We start from the raw sequence: 24,914 nt of genomic DNA on the forward strand, positions 1-24,914 counted from the left end.
TTTAATTACAATACACTCATATCGGTATAAGCATTTTTACTCTTTTCTCCATTAAAAGTTCTGTTATAAAGCTGTCGAAATGTCACATGCATAAAAATACGATTCATAATAATAAATACTTTAGATTATTATTTATATTTTATTGGAAATGATATTTATTCAAATTGGGTAATAAAAAAGGGCGTGAAAGAAAAAGTAAAGGGCGTTTTAAATTAAATGGACTAGCTAAAAATCGGTGATTCTAAATTTCTTTATTAAATATTTTAAAATAAAAAAGAAAGCTGTCATAAAATAACACGATAATATATTCGAAGAAAGATCTATAAAAATATTCGAAGAAAGATCTATAAAAATATTTTGCAACAGAAGAAAAAAGTGTGGATCACAAAACATCGGATGGTAGAACTCATCCTATCTGAGAGTTTCAGAAAAAAAGCATAAACTTAACAAAAAATGGAAGAGATCAGGTTTGGTGTCAGACTCAATTGCATTCTATCGAGCCAGAGTACTCTTCATCAGGAAGAGATCAGCCATTAAAGACATGGACGGTACTCTCAGTATAAGAAAACATTTTCATAAGAACCAGTCACGAAGTGCCATCGTATCCCTTGACCTAAGTAGCTGTCTCGATCACAAAATGAAGTTTACAACTGATTCGCTCAAACAGCCTACTCGCCACTGCCACAACTGGAGCAGAGAAGATTTTTCATTTTAGGTAAAAATATCTCGGAGTCTTCTTTGTTGATTCACTACTTACTGTTCTTATTCAACCCAATATTCTCCGAAATTTTGCCACTAACATGGCATATCCACATATTGTTGAAACTATTGCAAAATTGCCAGATGTTTTCACAGTAATCAGTTCTGCTCAATCTCGTCTACATCTGGTCTCCTCAAGCTTTTCGAAAAACCTCTGCTTGAAACACTCATCACTCAATGCCACGATAGTCGCAATAAATTATTTCCATATTCCATTCCAGGAAATCAACCACTATGGACCTGGTAGCCACTACAAAATTATCCGGGCCATTGAAGAGATTGACAGGGATGAAATTTGTTGTACATCGCGCATATCACGTCCTCGCCAGAGCAATAACCACAGGCGTACTTCAGAGAGGAATCCTGTCTAGTACCTTCTCTTCTGTTCTTGTCTTCTTTGTGACCGGCCACAGTGACATCATTACGTATGCTGATGTCTGTTGATATTAAGCTTTTAACGAGCATCAAGTCTGAAGATGTCGTGGAGGGCATCAATACCAGGATTAAAAACAAGATCTAAGAACTAAAAGCTTACCTTTCTAGATTTGGACTCTGCATCAATCCAGCCAAGTGTCACCAGTTAACATTTTCGCTGAAGGATAACCCCACCATTGAGTGACTAATGACAAGACGATCTTTATTTCTACTATTAAATAGCATATTTATTTTGACCACAAGGTTTTTAACCAGAAGTTACCATTTCTTCCTCATGCAGATAACCTCTAAACTAAATTTTTCCGAATAACGGTAGATGCCGAAGCATATTTCAGCTATCACCTACACTTATAACCACCCAAATGGCAAGATCCTTAATATCAAACGTCTATTGTAGCTATTCATGATGGAGATCAAACGTCTGCGGCGGCTATTCATGAGTGGAAATTGATTTTCTCTGTAAAGATGATGGCAGGTATTTTTTCGGAACCCAACTGCTGCAACTACTGTAACTGGAGAATCCCTGTCTCAAGTGTCAAATCAAACCCAGTTGTAGTGCTCATCACTAACAGGCTGAGGCTATCGTATAGGTTACTGTCCACACGGTTGTCGGAATGCATACATCTACTATATAGAAACCTTCATAAATTTCCTGTGGGCAAAAAGTATATAAAAAAAACCTGTCACATTAGGGCCGCCCAAGAGCTGTCTTATCTGCCTATGGGTAATATGTCCATAAATTGCATGTATCAGTGTCAGTGAAGCTTTTGACACCTGCGCATGGAAGACTACTGTACAAATTGGAGCAGAATGGTATTAAGGGTAAGTTGCTACAATGAATAAAAGGATGGTTGAGTGGGAGAAGACAGAAGGTGGTAATCAATGGGCGCTGCTCTTCGTGAACTAATGTTATTAGTGGAGTCCCACAGGGTTCGGTGTTTTGTATATTTATCAATGATATTGATGAAGGTATATCAGGCTTAGCGTCGAAGTTTGCAGATGATACAAAGGTTGTCAGGGTTGTTAATGACAGTGTGCTACTGCAACAGAATCTAGAAAATTTGGGAAGATGGGTTGAGAAGTGGCAACTGAAGTTTAACATTGACAAATGCAATGTATTGCATATGGGTAGAAGTAACCCCAGTGGAACATAACAACTGTGTGGTACAACACTTAGGGTGGTAGAAAATGAAAAAAGACCTGGAAGTATTGTGCAATCAGATATGAAGTTTTATGAGCAATGCAGACAGGCTGCCAGAGCAGGTCATGGGGTTTTGTCAATGATATACAGGAATTTTGCTAGCAGGGAAAAGGAGGTGATTGTCTCTCTGTATAAGGCAATGGTCAGGCCACGCCTTGAGTACTGCGTACAGGTCTGGAGGCCTCATTTTAGGAAGGGTGTAGATTTGCTTGAACGTGTACAGAGAAGGGCAACAAGATTGGTGAGGGGAATGAAGGGCTCCTCTTACCAAGAAAGGCTTAAGTTCTGCAAATTGCAGCTTCTGGAGACTAGGCACTTGCGAGGTGATCTGATTGAGGTGTATAAGGCCTTAAATGGGTTGAGCACTCTGAATTCTGATGGGATTCTTACACTTGTTCAGATTACGAACCTAAGGGGGCATAAATACAAATTGAGGAACGACAGCTGTAGAATAGATGTGCGGAAATTTCCCTTTAGCCAGCGGGTGGTTAATTGCTGGAACAAGCTTCCATCTGTCGTTGTGGAAGTTGATAGCTTAAATAAATTTAAGGAGGAACTGGACAAATATTTAGAGGGAATGGTTGTGTGAAATTTTTTTTTTTTTTTTTTGGCCGATGCTACATAAGCTCATACGCTTGCTTCCTTGCATCACACGCAACGATTACTGTTACTATTCGCTGGTCGATTTGCCTGTTTTGATGGACAAAAAACTCGAGTTTCTTATCGCGATTAGTCTAACCATAACTCTAGTTATGTTTAGACTAATCGCGATAATCAACTTATTTTCTAATGTAAACCCTCTGGCTTGTAGCAGCCGGGAACGGATTTGTATACTGACATGTGCTGAAGATTCCCGTGTACTATATAGAGTGCTTTTAATTTCGACTATATTCGTTGTAAGAGCCTCCTCTGTAAACACAAGATTTACCAATGACATAACATATTTCACAAGTCCAGCTTACTCATTAAGTTATGCATCTAGAGCATTCATTGCATTGTGTTTGTTAGTAGAGTGACCTGATTTTGGTAATCCAGTGGGTACAACATTTTACTAACTCACCCTGACCTTAGATGACCACCATCATCTCTGTACTTGTTCCACTTTAACGTAATTCATGACCTTGGAAGTGAAAGGAAATACCTTAGGGCGAATTAAAATTCCTGAATTCCAAGTACATTTTATAAAACAGGTAAAGGAAATTTTCACTTGAATTATTTCCATATAATTTAATAAACAGAGTATCACTATCATCCTATTAGAGAGGTTAATGATATTTTGATGAAATATTAATTTCTAATTTCTCTATTACTGCATAGATTACGTAATATATCTGGCTTGGTTCTCATCATTACCAATACTTTTTCATCAATTAATTGCGGATGCTGGTTGATCTAGATGATTGCGATATTCATTTTTAAACATAATATTATCGCAATGAAGAGGCTACTACAGTTTTATTCATATAATTAGATTGAAGGTTTTGTCTATCAGCTATGTTAATTTTTTCTTAACTATTAAAAAAGCAATGGGACGGATCCCTTTATCCAGGATTAAGTGGGCCACATGTAAATGAACATGGGGCCACCAAATGCGGCCCGTGTTCATTTTCATGTGACCTATAGAAAAGCAATAGGATACATGTGGTCTATCATTATCGTACTGCAATAAAACTTCTTTGCTCTGCATACCACGCCTCTCTGTACTGATAGTAGGCTTAAGTACATATGTACATATTAGAGAAGACTATTAATTCATTATTAATCCTTTTGTTTAAAAATTAATAATGATTGGTTAAAAATCAGTGTTCATATAACCAGAATAATCAAAAAAAAAAAAAAAAAACAGCCATCATTACCATAAAGATATGGGAAGATTTATTCCATTAGCATTAATAAAAGAGTCACTGAGTGCAAGAGTGATGTTTATGAATAAACCACTTGCTTTACTTGTAGACTGTTTTATAGCAATTTTAAAACTAACTCATTAACAAATGTTGAATTATTAAAATGAAATAAAGGCTCTTCAATGATTATGCAAGCCATTTATAAATAAATTATTATTATTATGCTTTCTAATACCGAAAAGACAGTTAAAATTATGTACCAGTTGTTGAGAAAAGATTGAACATTAGATGAATGATTAGGAAACAAATTATATTATTTATTTACATAAATTAAGGGAATATTCAGGGGATATTCATGTGTTGTTGAGGCGGATCCCAGGATTTCCCCCATCAGCCGCCGTTGTACATCCTGTGTAGAAGCTTACGCCCAAACCGGCCATTTTTATGTAGTGTGTTGGATGTGTAAGTGTAGTGATATGGTGTGTAAGTAAAGTGTATTGATGTCTAACGGCACCAGGGGTTTTCCCCATCTCCGCGTTGCTTTCATTGTAGGTGAACCAGTTCACTGGGAAGGCCAGGGATTTAAAAGTGTGTGGATTTTGTATATGTGTAGTGTTGTGTATCGTTGTTCATCTGGCCGTTTACCGCTGGACCCCTACTGAGGCCCAACGTTGCCCACACTTGGCCTCGTGGAGGCAGACCAGGTACACAGAATGAAATTTTACTCTGGCAGGCCCGTGCCCCACCAGGAGAAGAATAAGGGTTGGCAGGGGAGGAGAGGAGAGGAGACAAGACTGTCTCCTCCTCCCCACCAGGGGAAAGGGAGTAAAGGTACCAGGCAAGGGAGCCCGGTACAGATAGAAAATAAGGAGATATTCTGCCCTCGTCTCAAGAATAGCTAAAAGGGATTGGGGACTCAAGAGGCACACCTTGGGACTGTATTACAAAACAACATTTATACCAGCCATAACTTACGCGTCACCCATCTGGTTCCAGAAAGCAACTACTGCAGTTAACAGAAGGACACTTGATTCCATCCAACGGACAATACTCCTCTCTATTACACGGGCCTGCTGCACTGTGAGTACACATGCTCTGCAGGTTCTGGCGGGAGCACTCCCCCTTGATCTCGAGGTGGTGCGTTGTGCCATGGTGCAGCATCTCGCAAAAGGGCTTCCCTGCACTTTCCTGGGCCACTCCATTGACCCTACAGGAAACCTAAAAAGAGAGAAAACAAAACTCGCCACCCACCTACAGCAGGTCTGGCAGGATAGGTGGTCAGAATCCACAAAAGGGGAAATAACGAGGAAATTTCTGCCTGATGTCGGAAGATTATACCCAAAAGCACCATCATGGTTTCACCCTGGACTGTACACTACGTATCTTTTAACAGGTCATGGGGCCCTGAATGCCAAACTAAACAGTTTTAAATTAGTAAACGATCCCTGCTGTGTCTGTGGGGAAGTGGAGACATGGTCTCACATAATGTACAACTGTGAAAATTATGAGGATCTCCGCTGCCTCCTGATGACAAAGCTGACTTACTTCCCTCGCGACAGGGAATCAAACCTGTTGGACTCGCAAGAGGAGTATAAGGAGTTGACAAAATTCGCCCAGGGACTGTTCACCCGAAGGAGGACACTTATTGCTATCTACAGGGATCAAGAACAGGCACCACGACTAAACTAACCATTCTTGGACTGATACAAGACCTTCCTTTGGGACTCTATAGAATTTTTTTTTTTTTAAGCCACGCTCCCTTGCGTGGCCCTTTGCCTCCACTCCCCGGGCGGGAGGGGGAGGTGACTTCTGGTCTCCTCCTCCCCTCGCCGCCCCTCTCTTCCCTCTGGTGGGGCACGGGCCTGCTCCACTGATTTGGGGGTCATCTTCTCTATAGACCCCTTATTTCTGTCTTTTCCCCCCAGCCTTCAGTCTCCCCACCCCTCTCTCTCTCTTTTAATTATAATTACTAGTGTCTGAACCATTGTTAAATTGCATGAGCCCTACACCCAAAAACTTAACAACATTTATTTGCATAAATAGTACTTCTTATGGCTGACCCATAACTATAACGTTTTTTTTTTTTTTTTATTATTATTATTTTTATTTTATTTATTTATTTATTTTTTTATTTTATTATTTTTTTTAAGGTCCTTGCCACTGAAATCTCAGGAAATTAGGTGGCAGGACCTGTCAGAGTAAATAACTATAATACTGGTGTACCTGGTCTGCCTCCACGAGGCAGAGTGTGGACAACGTTGGGTCCCATTAGGAGCCCAGCGGCTAAATGACCAGAGGAACAACGGTACACGACACTACACATGAACAAAATCCATACACTTTTAAACCTCTGGCATTGACAGTGTTCTGTTTCACACCCACAATGTATAGCCCGCGGAGATGGGGGAAACCCCTGGTGCCGTTTGACACTAAACACACTCTACACTCTACAGATCGCCATCAGGCATTAACAGTTGAGGGCACGTGAGAGTCCAAGCGATCTGAACCGGATCTTCTTTGGTGATCTTTTTCAATGTAGGAGTCAAATCCCAGTCGCAAGGTCATACATAGCAGTCTCGTCCTATGGTTGGTCATGTAACCTGTTCAGGTCGCCTATTGTGCATGTTATGAGGATGCAGCCTTGGGTCCTGGTTATTTCATTTTCTTAGTTCGTGCGTTGGTCATTTGGTTTAGTCATCCAGCTAGTGGTCCAGTGCGAATAATTTATATCCAGTTCATGTAAAGTCCTGTGTCAGTTTGTCTCTGGTTCAGACGTAGGTCTTCCTGGTTGTCCGTTCCCTCGTGAATAAGGCTAAATGATGGTCATGTTCGTGGTTGTGGGTTATTTGGTACAGTTTTCTTGTGTATTCCGGTTTTCTCCAGTCCTAGTTTTGAGATTCATCATCAGCTTCCGGGTGCTGTGCATGGTGGTTTGCTATAAGTGCTCGCCTTCTAGCAAAGAGTTTCAGTGCAAAGATGGTAAGGGCTTTGTATTCATGTTCCGAGTCGAGAAGATGCTGTTCCATGTTCTGCGGGAAGTAGGTGATAGCAGTAGTGAGCATGCATCGCAGGTCCTCATAGTGGTCGCAGTCATACATGAGATGTTGTCATGTCTCCTCGGCGCCACAGAGGCAACTGGGATCCTCAGTGATTCGGAAGCTAGATAGTTTTGCATTAAATGGCCCGTGCCCTGTGAGCAGAAAGGTGACGTGGAGCCCCGGTTGGAATCAACTCGGGGGTTTTGGAAAGACTCTGTTTACGCTCGGGAGGAACTTCTTGGTGACTTCCCCTTTAGTGTCCACCGATCCTGCCATTCCTGTCGGAGGTGTTCGAGCAGTCTGGTTTTTTCAAGCTTCCTATTGTTGACGAGATCCAACGTGAAGTTCAAGATGGTACACTGTATTTCTTTTGCCATATTATATGTCAGGGCGCATCTAATGATTTCCAAGTCCAGCGGGAGGACTCCGGCCAGAACCTGGAGTGCGTGCGTGCTGACTGTGGAGACAGCTCGTGTGGTTGTCAGAATTATTGACCGCTGGATACTGTCCAAGGTTCTTCTATTTACCACTGTGGTTACCTTTTTGTACCAAACTGGTGAAGCATATGTGATGACCGGGATGAAGGTAGATTTGTAGTAGAGGGACAGGGTCCGCTTGTTTAGCCCCCAGTCCCTCCTGGTCACTCTTGCGACCAATGCACTTTAGATGGGGCTGGAAAGATAGATTTTTGTCTGATTTTTGAAAGACAAATGATTCCGAGATATTTGATTTCTGTAGCAAGTTTTATTGTGGTGCCTTGGATTTTCACTTGCGGTGGTCTGACAAGGTCGGGTCTACCCTTCAGGAGTACCGAGCAGGTCTTACTTGGAGAAATCCGCAGATTGTAGCCCAGTTTTGCAAAATACCTATCGCGTGGTTGGTTTTTTTTTCGATCTGCGCTCGTGAGTCAGCAGCAACAGTTATTATCAAATCATCGGCGAAGGCCTGGGCGCCGACTTCGCTAATATAAAGGGCCAGGAATTCATCTAAAATCATATTCCATAACAGGGGTCCTAGGACAGAGCCCTACAGGCACCCACTGTGGATTTGTCTGGTTAGCTTCCTATACGGTGCATGTACTTCGATCGTTCTCTGTGTTAGGTAACTCCTGATTGTGTTATACAGGTTTAGAGGCACTCCAGCCCGCCTAAGTCTTGCGAGACCCTCGGCCACCAGATGGCATCAAACGCCCCCGCGAAGTTAATACTGATAACAAGAAAATATTTGGTAGTACAGGCTTCTACTTTATCCAGCAGCGTCTTGAGAGCTTCGATCATGGATAGGCCAGGTTTGAATCCAAATTGCATTGTGTTTGTTAGGTTTGCGGCTTCGTAATAGTGGAGTAGCCTTTTGTGCAGCATTCTCTCGAATAGTTTGCTTACAACTGGGAGTAAGGCGATCAGACGGTAAGACTCTGGTTTTTCTGGCTGCTTTGATGGATTTTTCAATTTAAGTTTTATGTTGGCAATTTTCCAATCATTAGGAAAGGTTCCTTCTTGGAGGCAGGTGTTATATAGCATGAGTAACAGATCCGGGGTGTATTCCACCGTTTTCTTCACAATTTCCGGTTCAATTAGGTCTGGGCCAGGGCATTTTTTGCTTCTGATTTGCATGACGGCCGCATGCAGCTCATTCACAGTGAAGGGTGTTTCTTGTTGGTCAGTGAAGTATGAGTCATTTTCTTGACAGATCCGCAGTTGTTCCGGGAGAGTAGGAGTTACCTGTTCCAGGAAGATGGTGTTTAGGATATTGGTCACCGAGTCATCCCACGTAGTGGTCAGGGAACCCAGCGGGGTCATTGTTGCTTCTGCGACTTCTCTTATGGGGTGTCTGTTAGTGGCTACTTTATAAACCACTCCCCAGGGGTTAGCGTTCCCTGCTGTGGAAACAAGATTTTCCCAAGTTTTGCGCTTGGTGTCCTTTATTAATTTTGTGTATCGATTCCTTGCGTCTTTATACCTGTCCCTCATGGCCGCGACCTCAGCGGCCGGCCAAGATCGCCGGGCCCGTTGGAAGTCCTTTCGTCGTCTCATTACTTCATTTCTCAGGTTTTCAATGTCGGGGGCCCACCAGGGCATGCGCCTGGCTTTGGGATTTTCCTTTTCATTGCCTGTTCACTAGCTTTTGTGATGATTTCAGTTACTTTTCTTTGCTGGTCATTTGCCTCTCTGGGTCGGCTTAAAGTTCATCCCTAACGTCACCTTTGCCACTTTAGAGTCCACTCAGAAATGGTTTCATCCTGCTCTGTACACGCTCTACTTACTCTCTGGTCATGGCTCCCTTAATGCCAAACTTGCAACTTTCAACCTTGCTGAATCACCTCTCTGTTCTTGTGGTGACCCAGAAGACTGGGAACATATTTTATACCACTGCCATCAATATCTAGATCTTTGACAGAACATTCTTCTCTCCACCAGTATCACTGTCCCCGGAAATGAGTCGGACTTCCTGAGCACCATAGAAAATTTCCAGTCCCTGCAAGAATTTGCTCGTCATGCTTTTGATCGCCGGAGACGCCTTTTCACTCAACTACGGAATACCTCCTAGCCTTCCTAATGGAGACCCCTGCTGGCACTGGCTTTTGGCCAGTGCGGGATTAGATATATATATTCCCCCCCCCCTATTTTTTCTATTTTTTTCTCTCTTTTTTTTTTTTATTTTTTTTTCATTTATTTTATTTTTATTTTTATTTTATTTTATTATTATTTTTTTCATTTCTTTTTTTTTTCTTCTTCACTTTTTATTTGTATTTATTTACTTATTTATTTTTGCTGGTTCCCTGGGTTTTGGCTGCCTGATAGACAGGATTTTATTATCTAGTTTTTATTATTTTCTTACATATATATATATATATTTTTTTTTTATTATTATTATTATTATTTATTTTTTTTTTTTTTTTGCTCTGATATTAGGGCAGTAAGAGCTGGTAAACCAGAGCGTTCGGAGGGCGGTCGCGATACACGCGTAGTTATGGCCTACCTCCCCGTGGTGTAGATGGACACTGGGCAGGCTTTCCAGGTGATCGCCTGCCTGGTGACAAAACGGCCAGAAACAACTAAACAACACACACACTGCACGAACATAATTTTACACACATTTCTGGCCTTTTACAGTGCTTTCTGTAATCATCACAGTGTACAAAGGCGGAGATGAATTGACGTTCACATGCCGTCCTACATAAGATACTATACATGTCTACATGTCCCTGGATCGGCTCGCAGTTTGGTAGTGCTCCCCAACCTCAGCAGTGAGTTTTTCCTTGAAAGTTTCCCAATTTGCCTTATTAACTGCGAAGCGGTTTAGTGATGTTTTTGTCATCGGGGTTCTACTGAGTTGGCTCTGTATCTGGTATGTAATCACTCTGGTCGGACGTGGTCCAGGAGTCTTGGACCGTCCAGTGTTTAATGTATCGGGCGACGTTCGCAGTTGCGAGTGATGCATCTATTGTGGCCTCCCACAGAGTGTTACAGAAAGTTGGTAGTTGATGTGGCAAGTTGAATATCTCAAATGTAGTGTTTGCCAAGTGATCTTCCAGGATCTGGCCATTTCTCGTGGCTCTCCTATCTGGGGTCATGCTGTGCCAGGCCGGGGAGCGGCAGTTTGCATCTGCCCCTATGATGATTCTCTCATTAGGCAATGTGTCCAAGAGGGTCTGGAGATATCTAGTTGCTAGGGTTATATCCTCCCCTGGCCTGCAGTACAGGGACAACACAAAGAAAGCGCCCAATGGGGAGATTATATGGGCACAAACAGCCCAGGCCGTGCATAGTTGAGATATTCGCGTTACTGTAATGGCTGGGTTTCGGATAATGATGGCTACCCAGGGGGTATCTTCGTCAGTTTGGACGATCTTGTAACTGGCTGGATAACCTCGTACTTTTTTAACATGCGTGTATGGTTCCTGAAGGATCAGTATGTCTGTGTTTTCTTCGTCGGCTTTCTTTCGAAGTTGTTCGACCACTGCTCGAGCTCGTTGTGCATTGACTTGCATGATTTTTAGCAGGGCTGTATTGTAGTGTTTAGGCCTTGTCCCCATAATTTATTCTTTGTTGGAAAAGACTCTTTGTTTTGAGGTAGGTAGGGCATTTGCGGTCTCTGATTGAGTGGTTATGCAACAGCTTGAGTGCTTTGCAGTTTACTCAGGTCGGTGGTTTAGCCCTTTCGGACAGTTGTTATATTTATGCCCTTTTTCTGAGCAGTGGCCACAGGTGGCAGCAACCTGGGTGCATGTATGGGAGGTGTGGCCATACCGACAGCATCTATAGCATTTGGGCACGGCCACGCGCTCCCGGAAGCTATGACTTCCCCATTCTATGTAGATCCTGGAATCATGTTTCAGTGTTTGGCAGGAGGCCAGCGCAATCTCGACAACTCAGTTTTTGTTAGTCCCGGTCTTCGATTTCGTTGAGTATTTCGGCTGTACCACAGCCTGAGGTTCCTGATTTGGCAATGCTCCTGACAGGTTCCTGGTATATATTTCCTGTATTATGATTTGTAGGGTGACTTCTTTGTCTACATTAAAGATAATAATTGATGGTCCTTTCCGCTTTGGTGGCTCTGCAGTCAGACCCATGGTAGTTATCTTGATGTTGGTCAGGATATTCTCCATGTCTTTCTCTGTCTCCGTTTCTATGACAATACCTACATTTCTTGTCTTTCTTATTGCCTTAATCTTGATGGTTTTGAAGTCATCTTTGTGGTTCGACATAACTTTGTTTTTCAGCTCTTCCCTGGTCAAGGTTTCGCTGGTCTCTGTAGGTCTTAACACTACCACATTTGGGGTTTTTATCAGTGGGGGGTTTCCTTGGTTGGGCACTCATGGTTGTAGTATTTGAAGTGTTTGAATTCTTCAGCGCTTGTGCGTATGTGGGAGCACGCTGTAGCATTTGGTTTGCCCCACATTCTAGGTATGCCTCCAGTTTTGTCGAAGCTTTTTCCCTTGCCTTGTCAGTCTGGAGGAGCATGGTCTCCAGTTTTGTCCAGAGGGACACTATCTGCCCCCTGACGCCAGTTTTGACCCTGTTCGATTGGTCTTTGAAAATATCTTCCAGGGCAGTTCTAAGTATCAGAGTTTTTTTCCAGGACAGTGCCCTCAGGAAGAGCACTGAGGGCACTGTCTCCGATCCTGGATCGGATCCGACTCTCAGGGAGAGTCGGATCAAACAGGACAAACCCCTCGATCCGACTCTCAGGGAGAGTCGGATCGAGGGGTTTGTCCTGTTGCTTTGGGTCCTCGCTTTGGTGGGGTTGCACGCTGTTTCCATCCTGCACATCCCTGAGCTCAGTTTGGCTCCTAGTCTCTATATTGAACTTCGGCACCGTTTTCTTGTTCTTTTTCTGAATAATTGGTGTATCTTCCACGTTATTCGTATCATTCTCCTGCTCAGGCTGCCTTCGCTCATTCGGCTCGGCCATGATTTCGGTTTCGACTAACTATATTGACAATGAGTGGAAAACTCATTGTCAATATAGATGGTAGTTTCCACGAAGTTTGGAGAATTCCGGATTACCTAGGTGAAACGGTTAATCGATGCTTTCAACCCGCCAACCACAAGTCTGTGGTGTAATTTGGACGCCAACCACAAGTCTGTGGTGTAATTTGGTGCCTATCAGCAGGCTGGCAATTTTTTGGGCTTAACCGCTTAGTCACGTGAGGGGGGGGACGCCCAAATGGATAAATGCTCGTAGGAAGATGGGGCTATTTTCCCCTTAAATTTTCAGGGGCGCTGGATTCGATGGTGAGGTCGAAATTGCAGGAAGATGCATTGGAGAAAGTTTTGCATATTACCATGTAACATCTATGGTCGAGGGGGGGGGAAGAGCACGTTGAACATAGTTTATCACTAGATGCAGGAAAAATGTTACTCGTTTGAGAATAGTGGGACGATGGAATGCGGTGCGGAGAAGGTGTTCGCGGGAGGGCAATTAATGCGTGAGGCGGCATAGTGCGACAGAACAGCGTTCACTAAGGGAGGCTTAAACAACAAGTGACCTTCAGCTATAAATGTAGTCACACAGGGTTTTTTTTTTTTTCATTCATTCATTTATTAATTACACACAATATAGTCTCAACATTATGTACATAAAAGTATATACATGATTTATATACAAGATATATTTACATATAATTATATGCTCTGACAAACATTAAACTCTCGTGTGTGTGTGCAAGTGTGTTCTTATTCAGGGTAGCTCCCAGGCATAAGCCCAAATCTACCTTGAGAACTTGGGAATATATAGTCTTTACAAAGCAGTCCTTAAAAAGTATGTTAAATTACCTGAGTCTGATTGTACTGTAGTGCAATTCGCACTTGAAATCCCGCACCCACTGGAGGTAGTGCAATACCAGTGAGTGCCAGCAATCCCGCGCCCCGGGTTGCCCATACCAAGAAGCCAGCAGGGGAAAAAAAAAACAAATAATAAAACAACAATAATATTCAATAGTCTGGATGGCACAACTATAAACTTCAAAAATCACAGTTCAACTGAATATTTCCTCAGTTGCTGTTTCACATGCACTGGAACCTCCAAAACCAATAACGGTACTACCCAGCAAATCTCCAACTTTACGCCATGGATAATAGAACGTTTAGACCACCAGACCCGACGCAATGAATCAGATCCAGCACCCCAGAATCCAGAATGGAGTATTCATGATCGCAGCACAGAAGACAATTAACCAGTGCACCAGACCCAACACCATGAATCAGGTCCAGCACCCCAGCTGCTAGCCAGATGTAGAAACAAATATTGAAACTCCATGAAGACAATTAAGTCACTAGGTTTGCCTCTGAAGAAAGGCTCTGAGAACAGTTCTTCTTGCAAAAACATCAGCTGAAAACTCCTGAAATAAATTAAAACAGTCACGATTTGCAATAAGCAAATGCACTGTATCAAATGATAAGTCAGGAATATACGCCATCAAAATCCGCCTTTGGTCTTCATACTCCCGACATAAAAAAATTACATGCATCCAAGTCTCCTGCTCGCCACATGTACAGAAAGGATCTGTTTCCAACCCTCTCTCATATAATTTGGCCCTAAGTGAGCCGTGTCCTGTTAACAAATAAGAAGTGTACATAGAAGGCGTAAACCAAGATGCCACGGTTTTTGCCAATGCATAGTTTCACCTGGGGAATATATTTCCTCGTCACAGCTCCAACATCACCACTTTCCCATCTGGTCTGCCATAAATCCATTAATTTGTTCCATATTCGTTGTTTTTCTTCTTTAATATTATTCTCCAAATCTATTGTAATATCCAAAAACGTTATTGATGTACCCTTTTTCAATTTGTACAAAAACCCTCTGTAGACAATAAATAAATCCAATGGCATGGTACCAGCAATTACCTGTAGGGCGTTTGTAGACGCTGTTCTAGGTACTTTCAATAAAGTTAATAACATAGAACGCTGAAGCGATAAAAGTTTCGATCGAATCCTAGTTTTAATTACCACAGAAAACCAAGCAACAGCCGCATATGCCACTATCTGGAGAAAAATAGTCTTATAATACAATGACAACACCCTCTTATTCAATCCCCACTCCTTACGAGAAATCCTAGCAATGGAGCCTGTAAAGTGTCTTACTTATACATTTAGGTGTGAGACATGTGGTAAAAAGGAAAGTTTGTCATCTATGATTAATCCCAAATAGTTAGTTTTAGCAACATAAGGAATTTGAACTCCACTTAAAAGAACTCTTGGAGGTCTACCGTAATCAAATTGTTTCTTAAAAACCATAAAACAGGTCTTACTTGCAGAGATCTTCAATTTGTTCAAATTGGCCCACTGCATTAAATCATCTAAAACTAACTGTATTTTTCTTTCCAATATAAGTCTGGAGTGCCCAGAAACTCCAATCACAAGGTCATCAGCATAGGCTATCTTAGCAAACTCTGTACTCTCCTTAACAAGCCACTGATCTAAAACTGCATTCCAAAAGAGAGGTCCCAAAACCGAACCTTGAGGACAGCCTCTCGAGACACTGGCACTATATGACAGATGACGTGCAGGCACAGTAATAAATCTGTCCTGAAAGTATGACCTTATAGTATTAAATATGTAACTATTACACTCTGCAAGCACTACAGATTGAAGGGCACTTTCCCACCATACCGAATCAAATGCTCCTTCAAAGTCTATAAAGACCATAAGAACATATTTCTCAGAAGAATCCTTGATGTAATTTAAAAGAGATGTTATGGCGTCCTCTGTAGAGTGCCCCTTCTTAAATCCATGCTGATCAGCAGAACACAGATGCTTATCCTCTAACATCGCAGAAATTCTGGGAGCAAGTAACCTTTCATAAACCTTACCCATGTTCGCCAAGAGAGAAATTGGTCTGTATGCTCTCGGATCAGTCCTGGGCTTACCAGGCTTATGCAATATCTTTAGCAGTGCCATCTTCCACGGTCTTGGAAAAGTACCTTCAGTGAAACATTTATTAAACAAATTTAACATAATTTGAGGAAAGTAATTATAAAACTTAATGATTACTTGATTTTCAATTAAGTCCAAACCTGGACATTTCTTAACATTCAATTTAGCTACTGCTGCACCCAACTCCACCAAACTGAAGAGTTCAGCTTCAGCGTCACCTGCTCCTGTAAACTCAGAGTTCATCCGGCGTATCTCCGCTTGTTCAGGTGAATCATCTTGAGGAAGATCCTGAGGAAATAGTCTTCTAACAATCGTTTCCACAGTACCCTCCCTAGTCAATAGTGCAGTTCAGCCGTGGTAGCAATAGGAATAGGTGTTTGCCACACTTTCCAATTCTAGAACAATGCCGCCAACGTGGGCCGACACATTGTAACTAGCGTTGGATACAAACGAGTTGATATGCACGAAAAAGGCCCAGAAAAACAAGAAACTGATCTCACCACTGTGTTCCTCTTCCTTAAAAACCCATGTATGGCAATAATCCAAAAGCTGGCACTATTTTAAACTGATGAAAACTATCGATATTCACGGAGCGATTTGCAGCACGTGTTATCAAGAAGGCAGCCATTACTAGTCGTGATATGGTGTGTTGTTATGTTTTCGGCTGGTACCTGGCTCTTAGCAGATTAGCATTAGCATTAGTAGAGGTATTTGATGCACGAAAGCAAGCTTATGCAGCAGCAGCCAAAAAAAAAAAAAAAAAAAAACCACTTTCACTTCACCCCTCTGTTCGTTCGAAATACCTGTCCAGCTGAACCTTAAACTTATTTAGGCTATCAACTTCCACGACAAGGGATGGAAGTCTGTTCCACCAACCAACCACCCGCTGGCTAAAGGCAAATTTCCTCACGTCTATCCTACATCTGTCTTTCCTCAATTTGAATTTATGCCTTCTCAGGTGATTATTCTGAACAAGAGGAAGAATCCCATCAGCATTGAGCATGCTCAAACCATTCAAGGCTTTATACACCTCTATCAGATCACCTCGCTGGTGCCTAGTCTCCAGACACTGTAATTTGCAAAACTTAAGCTTTCTTCGTAAGAGCACCCCTTTGTTCCGTTCACTAATCTTGTTGCCCTTCTCTGTACTCGTTCCAGCAGCCCTACATCCTTCTTGAAATGAGGCCTCCAGACTTGTATACAGTACTCTAGGTGTGGCCTGATCATTGCCTTATACAAGGGAATAATCACCTCCTTATCCCTGCTAGAAAAATTCCTGTATATCATTGATAATACACCATGAGCTACTCTTGCAGCCCGTCTGCACTGCTCAGAGAACTTCATATCTGCCTGCACAACCACCCCCAGGTCCCTTTCATTCTCTACCACTGTCAGTGTAGTACCACAGAGTTGATACGTTGCTCTGGGGTTGCTGTTTCCAATATGTAGCACTTTACATTTGTCAATGTTAAACTTCATTTGCCACCTCTCAGCCCATCTGCTCAACCTTTCCAGATCCTGTTGCAGCAGCATAGTGTCAGTAGTGTCCTTGACAACCCTGCCAACCTTCGTATCGTCTGCAAACTTGGACATTAAGCTTGATATACCATCATCAATATCATTTATAAATACAGAAAACAATAATGGACCCAACACTGAACCCTGAGGGACTCCACTGATAACATTAGTCCACGATGAGCAGTGTCCATTGATTACCACTCTCTGTCTTCTCCCCTCATCCACCCCTTTATCCATAGCAGCAGTTTGCGTCCAATGCCACACTGCTCCAATTTGTGCAGCAGTCTTCCATGTGCAACAGTATCAAAAGCCTTTCTAAGATCCAAATATATAATATCAAAGTTATTCCCTGTATCCAGTTCTTTTGTGACTGCATCATAGTATCCAATCAAATTGGTCAGGCAAGACTTCCCCTTAACAAAACCATGCTGCGTCCGAGCTATAACTGAAGTCTTGTCTAGATGATCCTGCAGTGCTTCTCTAACCAGTACCTCCATTAATTTTCCTGGAACAGAAGTTAAACTCACAGGTCTATAATTACTTGTGTCAGCCTTTGATCCTCCTTTGTGAATTGGGGTCACATTTGCACATCTCCAGTCTGTGAGTACCTCCCCTGAGTCCAAGGAATCTCTCATAATTATGGCTAAGGGTTTGCTTACTTCTTTTGCTGCCTCCTTTAATATAACTGGATAGATCCCATCCATCCCAGGTGCCTTTCTTGTCTTTGTCTTCAGCAATTTCTCCTCCACTTTACTCTCAGTTATTACAAGATTCTCTAGCTTACTGCCAGAGTTGAATACACCTCTGGCATTCCCCTCGCTGAATAACTCCTCATGTGTGAATGTCGATGCAAAATATTCATTTAGTTTGTTAGCTACCTGAGCAGGATCATCAACAGTTGACCCATCGATATCAAGTGGACCAACACGAGTTGCACATCATCCAAAATGATTGGCTTACATAAATAAGCCAATTTATTAATTAGCTTCTTTTTACTAGTCGGACCTTCTTTACTGCTAAATACAAGGTCTTATACTTGGGAAAATAGCAACCGCCAAATAAATTATACACTTGGTGGGGTTTAATTAAAACAGTAGAGGAGGAAAGGGATCTGGGAGTTACAATACAGGCAGATATGAAGTTTTCAGAACAGTTAATCAGGCAGCCAGAAAGTCCACGGTTTTCTATCGATGATATATCGAATAATATCCTGTAGAGATAGGAAGGTCATAATCCTACTGTATAAGGCAATTGTAAGACCACATTTGGAATACTGTGTTCAAGTAAGGAGACATCATGTGAAAAAAGACATCGAGCTTCTTTAAAGGGTCCAAAGACGGGCAAATCGAATGGTGAGATCGCAGAAGGACGACCGTATGAGGAAAGACTCCAATTATGTAGGCTACAGAGCTTGGCAAACCAGGCACCTCAGAGGTGATCTTATTGAGGTTTATAAGGCTCTGAGAGGGATTAGTAAAATTAATGAAGGTGGAATTGTCACTGTTCTAAAGAATTCCAGAACTAGTGGTCATAAATTCAAACTACAGGTGTTTAGATTAGATTGTAGGAAGTTTTCTTTTAGCCAGCGAGTCGTTGTTTGCTGGAACAAGTGCCTTCTCAGGTAGTTGAGGCTGACAGTTTGAATAAATCCAGAGATTAACTGGATAGTTACCTGTGTGAGGAGGGGAAGCATATAATTTGTTTTCTTATGTGGTTGGTTGTTGGTTTTTTTTTGTTTGTTTGTTTTTTCCAGCGCAGCAAAAGCCTGTGGCTTCCTTGCACTATATGGCGAATACTATTACTATATTACTGGATTACACCTAACCGCTCTCTATCAGTTAATGGATATAGATCTTTTAGCCATGCGCAGAAATATCCATATATGTATATAACTTAGTTGGGAGGGACAATATATATTCTGCTAAACATGAATAATAAAAGAATGTAGTTGCAGCCATTTACGGTTAGTGATAAACTGAAAATAATTCGAGATATAAAAAATTGGAAATCGTGATGCTATGAAAATTATTTTATAAATATATATTTTTTTCTTTTTTCTTGTCTTAAAGATGGACAAACTGGGCATTTTCTACTTATTCAAGCACGTGGGATAGTCTAGAATTACCGTACTTATTATAAAATCTATTTACCACATAATGTTCTTTTTACATCAAGTGATCAAATGAACTCATTTCTTTTTTAATCAAACTTTCGCTTATCATTCAGACACACCCTTTTCAATACGTAGCTTGTGTTTCATTAGAAGAAATCAGGAAACTATTAGCCACTCTTTTACATGAAGAATTATTGTGATCTTAATGGTGGTTCTCTACAGCCAATGGTTTAGAAAACTTTAATGTATTATCTTTTATTTGACTAATGTTTTTTCGCAGCATGGAAAGTAACTCAAAACCACTTATTCGATAAAAAGGGAGATAAACTTTTTGTCATCGTAATAGCGTTACTTAAACGCTATCTAAAGTAATGGAGAATTCCATTATTTAACCTAGCTCCTAAGCAACCTTGAAACTTCCAACTTAATTAATGAGTGCCAGAGGAATACGACGCTGTTAACCTGTATCTTTCTGTGTGTGGCATCCATCTTAAGATAAATGCCATGGAAAGATTTGAAGCAACTGAAATGTTTCTCTCCTATTTCAGTATTAGTAAAACCGCATGATGCAATGAAAGAGACTTTCCTGCACCAGCCAAAAAAAAAAAAAATAATAAAATAAATAAATAATAATAATAACAGTATGAAAAATAAAATAATCATTTGATCCAGTATTACTGAAAAGCACTTTTAGGATGCTTCTGGCATTCGTTTATTTTCTTAGTTTTGTTTTTGAGTGGCTAGTTTCTGAGGAAGAAATTGAAAAAATAAACTTTTTTCGGGCATTCTCCATTAGCATCTTAAGTTTTTTCCTGGTATATTCACCAATGGGTGTGATAATCTTATTAATTAAATTATTTATTTATCCAAATGTTAGAAAAACTCATCTTGTTCCATTTCTCACATTCTGTCCTCATCAGTTACATTTAACTTTTTTTATACTGATTTCTAGACAAAGTCAGCTTTCTACACTCTGAACAACCCTCACATTTCACCTTTCTTTGCTCCTAAAAAGTAAGCTTTTCCTATTTCCCTCATATTATTTCTTCTGAACAACTATTCTCTTCGTTGAAATCCAACCTAACCATAGCTTTTCCCACATCTGGGGTGGCGCCCCTAGAACCTTTTGAGGAAAATACTTATTTTTCTGTTGTATACCTTTGGTATTGATATTTCCACATGTATCATCCTCTGAATTGGCACTTCTTTCTTCCATCTTTCATGAACCTATTCGTAAATCGCGTGTGGTAAGGAAACTTTATCAACCTTTTACTATATTCAGAATTTCCTTTCCTGCTTTCTCTTTATTCTGCCTACTTCTATTCTAAGAAACATATTTCATATGTATTTCCTGAAAATTATAAACCTTAGAAGTTCAAATATAATGTTATTGGGTTGCTTTTGCCATTTAAGCCTCTAGCATTTATGTTACTTATTCTAAGTATTTTACGTCCAGTAGCCCTTCATATTAGAGGTCATCATACAAGGTATGATGAATCTAATATGAAGGGCCTCTAATATATCATCATACAAGGACGAATTGGAAAGTATGGTTGCTTATTTAAAAACTAGATGGAGTAAAGAAATAAAACATTTATTGAATGTTCAGAATTGAATTTCTATAGCTCATCTAGTTTTTAATCAGTTTCACCTAATTTCTGTGAGAGAAATTAAATTAAACTGATCTGATTGACTTCTTTTCAGGTGTAACGATGCAAGGGCAAGAAGAAATCTCCAAAGAAATTACGGCTTTTGTGGTGAATCAGCATTTTGCAACAAATGTTCGTAAGTGGTGTCGATTGTTTTAAGGGTGGGGGAAATCACTGAGAGGATGAAGACAATCTGGATCTTCGTATGTTTGGACATATTGTCTATCTTTACCAGCGCTGAGAAAAGACATAAGAAGAAAACAATCTCAATTTCTTAATGACGAAGTCATCATCTTAACAGTGCACGACCACACACTGTACAGTTGGAACAGACTGGATCGAACACTCTGAAGCAGAGGCTCTTTTGCGCTGTGTATTGCGATCCCCGTTGAAGTCGCGAGCAACTTAGAAGGGTCGCTGTTTTTTTTTTCCTTCTAATTTTGAGTTAGCTCCGAAAAATGAGTTTTGTTTCTTTTTTATTTCCAGTGCAACGGTTTTTTTTATAAAGTTAAGGCTCTGCCATTGTTTTATTGGTTATACAGATTAAAATTTAATTATTCAGAGTGAGTGGTACATTTATTTATTGTCAAATTCTAACCAAAATGAAATCATTAGTTTTATCTGAGTTGAGGCAGGGATTGCACAAACTTTTTTTTTTAAATCATTTATAATGGTAGCGGTATCACAAAGTTTGAGAGATTCCTGTTTACAGTGTCGCCTATATTTCCTTGATTATTAACCTTCAGATTTCCATCCCTTTCTTCGCCTTAAGTGACATCTCAAAGAAAACATTTCCTTAACAAAAATACGGTTACACTAGCAGTAAGTACGACGATGGCGTTACCAGTGTAATTACAGACTTCTGCAATAGGGTTTCAAAACTCCCATGAATTAAGACGATTGAGATAACAAATAGGCCACATGGCTCTTTGTAATCGTATGAATTAATTTCTTTATCTCCAAAACTTAAGAAGAAATACTTTGCTCTCCGATTTGCGTTCCTGGAAAACTTATTATTATTATTATTATTATCTGTTTATTTCCATAAGGAAACCACCCCGGGACGGCAAAGTGCCAGGAGGGTGCTAAGTACATATCAGGGTACGAGATACTACGTGCAGTGGGTTACATATACTGAACACGTAGTCTCGTCCCGAAATATTATATACACATTTTATGTTTAATATATACAGTATTTACACATTAATGATTCTGTACATACATTATACAGCACATATAATTTACATATTAACATAACTGTTACAGAAGGTATATTTTTACAGTCAACAGATTATTGTTCTTAAAGCAGAAAGCTTCACTTTTATTCACAATTCTTTAGTACTTTGCAGCCGATTCATATTTCAGTAAGCCTGTACGAATCCTGGAAGATCTCTTTCCGGTATGTTGCATCCTCACACAGTTTTTCGGCATCTATCTGTAGTGAGTTAAATATTCTCGCTGCATTTGATGGGAAGAATCTTTGCAGGCTACTAAGATTGTTCAGGACTGAACGCAGTGGATTATTTAGTTCTCCGCAACGTCTAGCAGTGGCACGCGGTTTAACTAGAATATTATCCAGGACTGGAGCATCCACTCTGCCTGTGAGCATTTGTGCGAGAGTGTGTATGTTCCTGTTAATTGTCCGCTGCATCCAGGGTGTGATGTTAAGGTTTGAGTAGAGAATGGCCCTTGAGATAGTAAAAGGGTGGCCAGCAACTCTGTTAAGCCATCGCAAGAACCAGTACTCGATCCCAAGGACGGACTTATAATGTGAATCTGGAGCTGAAGACCAGATTTGCGAGGCATACATTGCAATTGGCAGGACACACATTAAAATGTACTTGGTCGCTAGCTGAGGATCCCTAATTCCTACCAGTTCCTGCCTAGTAGCCCATAAAGCGGCGAATATTTTTGTCTTCATATGGGCGAAGTGTTGAGCAAAGGTGAGTCTGTCATCCCACTTAAGACCCAGGTCCAGGTGAGAGTGCACTTTTTCCACACTAGACCCGTTCACAGAGATTGAGATGTCATTTTTATTCTGCTTGTAACTTATGGTCATTTGGGCAGACTTCTGTGCATTAATACGGAGCCCGATGCAATCCAGGTAGCTCTCAAATTCTCGGATTGTGCTATTTGCCATCTGGCAAATACTTTCTGCTGATTCATGGTCTTTGGAAGTGATGAAGAATTTTACATCGTCAGCATATGTTATAAAATTGTAGTACCGTGCAAGAAACGGCTCCAGGACGGCCGCGAAGAGAGTAGCCGAAAGAACTCCCCCTTGAGGCACTCCTTGCGAGATGGTAAAGCAAGATTGTAGCTTTTGGTGCTTAACAATAAGTTTCCTATGTTCTAGCAGGCTGCTTATTATAGTTAACAGATTTCCTCTTACATTAAAATAATTCTTTAAAATCGCAATGAGCGCTGGAATTGAGACGTTGTCGTAGGCTGCGGAGATATCCAAAAAAATAATATCAATTTGCTTTTTCTCATTTAGTGCTTTCTGCACGCGAAAAAGGGTTTCCTGTGTTATCTGTGTAAGTCTTCAGAATGAATGTAATAATAGATGTTATTTATGGTGTATTATTCAAAAATATGTATATTATTATATCAAGACTACCTGTAAGGCTAAGTATAATTAAATTATGCAAATTGTGTCCTTTAAACATTAAAACTATTTTAACGATTTTAAAGAAATTATAATATCCACAGCCCCTGTAAACACAGCTTCTCAACAGAACATTTATGCTGTACAGTAGAAAAGCCATTTGTGATATCTGCTTATAGTACAGTATTTATGCGAAATTTGTTTATTGGCTTGAAAGTTGTTTACGCACGCACTTTGTGTATAATAGCTTCCTCACTTGTCACTCTTTCGAAGCGGTCTACGTTGAAACCTGTCGGAGATTGGCGGAATTATTAAAGAGCCCCTAATCGAAGCTTTGATTAACGATCTCAGATGATGAAAGCAGGATTCGCCCGTGAGTTGCTCAATGTTTTTCAGCCCTCACGACGCAAATCTACTCGTGAACATGCATTTATATTGACATGATAAACACCATAAACAGCACCACATGTACGAATTCGACACATGACCAGAGCAGTCGATGTGACAGGAAATCTCCAAAACAAAAACAATCTAGTATATAGTTATTTTAAGAGATAGATTTATAGAGTTTTTATGCATGGATTAATTTTTACTAATCTTAGCTGCAAAACCTTCATGTGTGAGTTATGAAGTATAATGAGATTTTGGTGTGTAAATCTACATGTGATATCTTGAAGAAGAATAAATTCACAGTGTGCGAGCCCCTGGAGCTCCAGTATCGTATCAACAATATCTACTTACCAGAAGGAGACGACTGAAACAAGATCTGTCTTCTGGAGTCGACCATTTATCCATTCCTGCCTCCTCCTCCCTTTCCATCGGCTACGCTTTCCGCGCAATCTTATTTTTCTTCTTCTTTTTCCTCAAAGTCTTCAGGTGGTCCAAATTCTTGTACACATAAGGCAAAGAAGGAGGAAATTTCTCTCCACTGCGCGCGACTCCTGACAACACCCGACCACCTATTTTCACCCTCCCTCCACTAGCGGCAAGAAACGAAAGCTCCGTTAGCTATTAGTTGAAATGGCGGTGGTATTCCCCAACACTATGACGCATGCGCTGTTCAATATTTATCGCTTGGCAGCCACAAGAGATAAATGCTCTATCCACGTGCTGAGAATCCCACAATACTCTGCGCTAGCGTGCTTTTTAATCCAACAGCTGCTGCCTTTGCTGATTTGCGAAATAGTCACTTACGTGACCAAGTCGATGACTCTTGAAAACGCCAACCACTTCGCAAATGTTCATACTTGAGCTTTTCTGTTTATACAAAATCAAATATCTGTGTGTAATCTGGAAATCATGCAGCCTTTCACCCCCCAGTGTGCATTACTTTTAAGTCGATGTAATTCCATGCAGGAGTGAATGACA

The 24,914-nt window shown here is 40.8% G+C and overlaps 1 protein-coding gene across 1 annotated transcript in view; it reads right to left on the reverse strand.

Annotated features, from left to right (window-relative positions):
- LOC150080088 (BTB/POZ domain-containing protein 2-like) overlaps window positions 1–24,474 on the reverse strand; it is a 259,382-nt gene extending 234,908 nt beyond the window's left edge. Inside the window, exon 1 of the mRNA XM_090381237.1 lies at window positions 24,288–24,474. Coding sequence (XP_090237363.1) covers window positions 24,288–24,365 — 78 coding nt within the window. The 5' untranslated portion in view covers window positions 24,366–24,474. The remainder of the gene's footprint in view (window positions 1–24,287) is intronic.
- Between the last annotated feature and the right edge of the window lie 440 nt (window positions 24,475–24,914).

The sequence above is a fragment of the Mastigoproctus giganteus genome, chromosome 9 (assembly GCF_048544385.1).
Source record: "Mastigoproctus giganteus isolate SK-2022 chromosome 9, ASM4854438v1, whole genome shotgun sequence".
Classification (NCBI taxonomy): Eukaryota; Metazoa; Arthropoda; class Arachnida; order Uropygi; family Thelyphonidae; genus Mastigoproctus; species Mastigoproctus giganteus.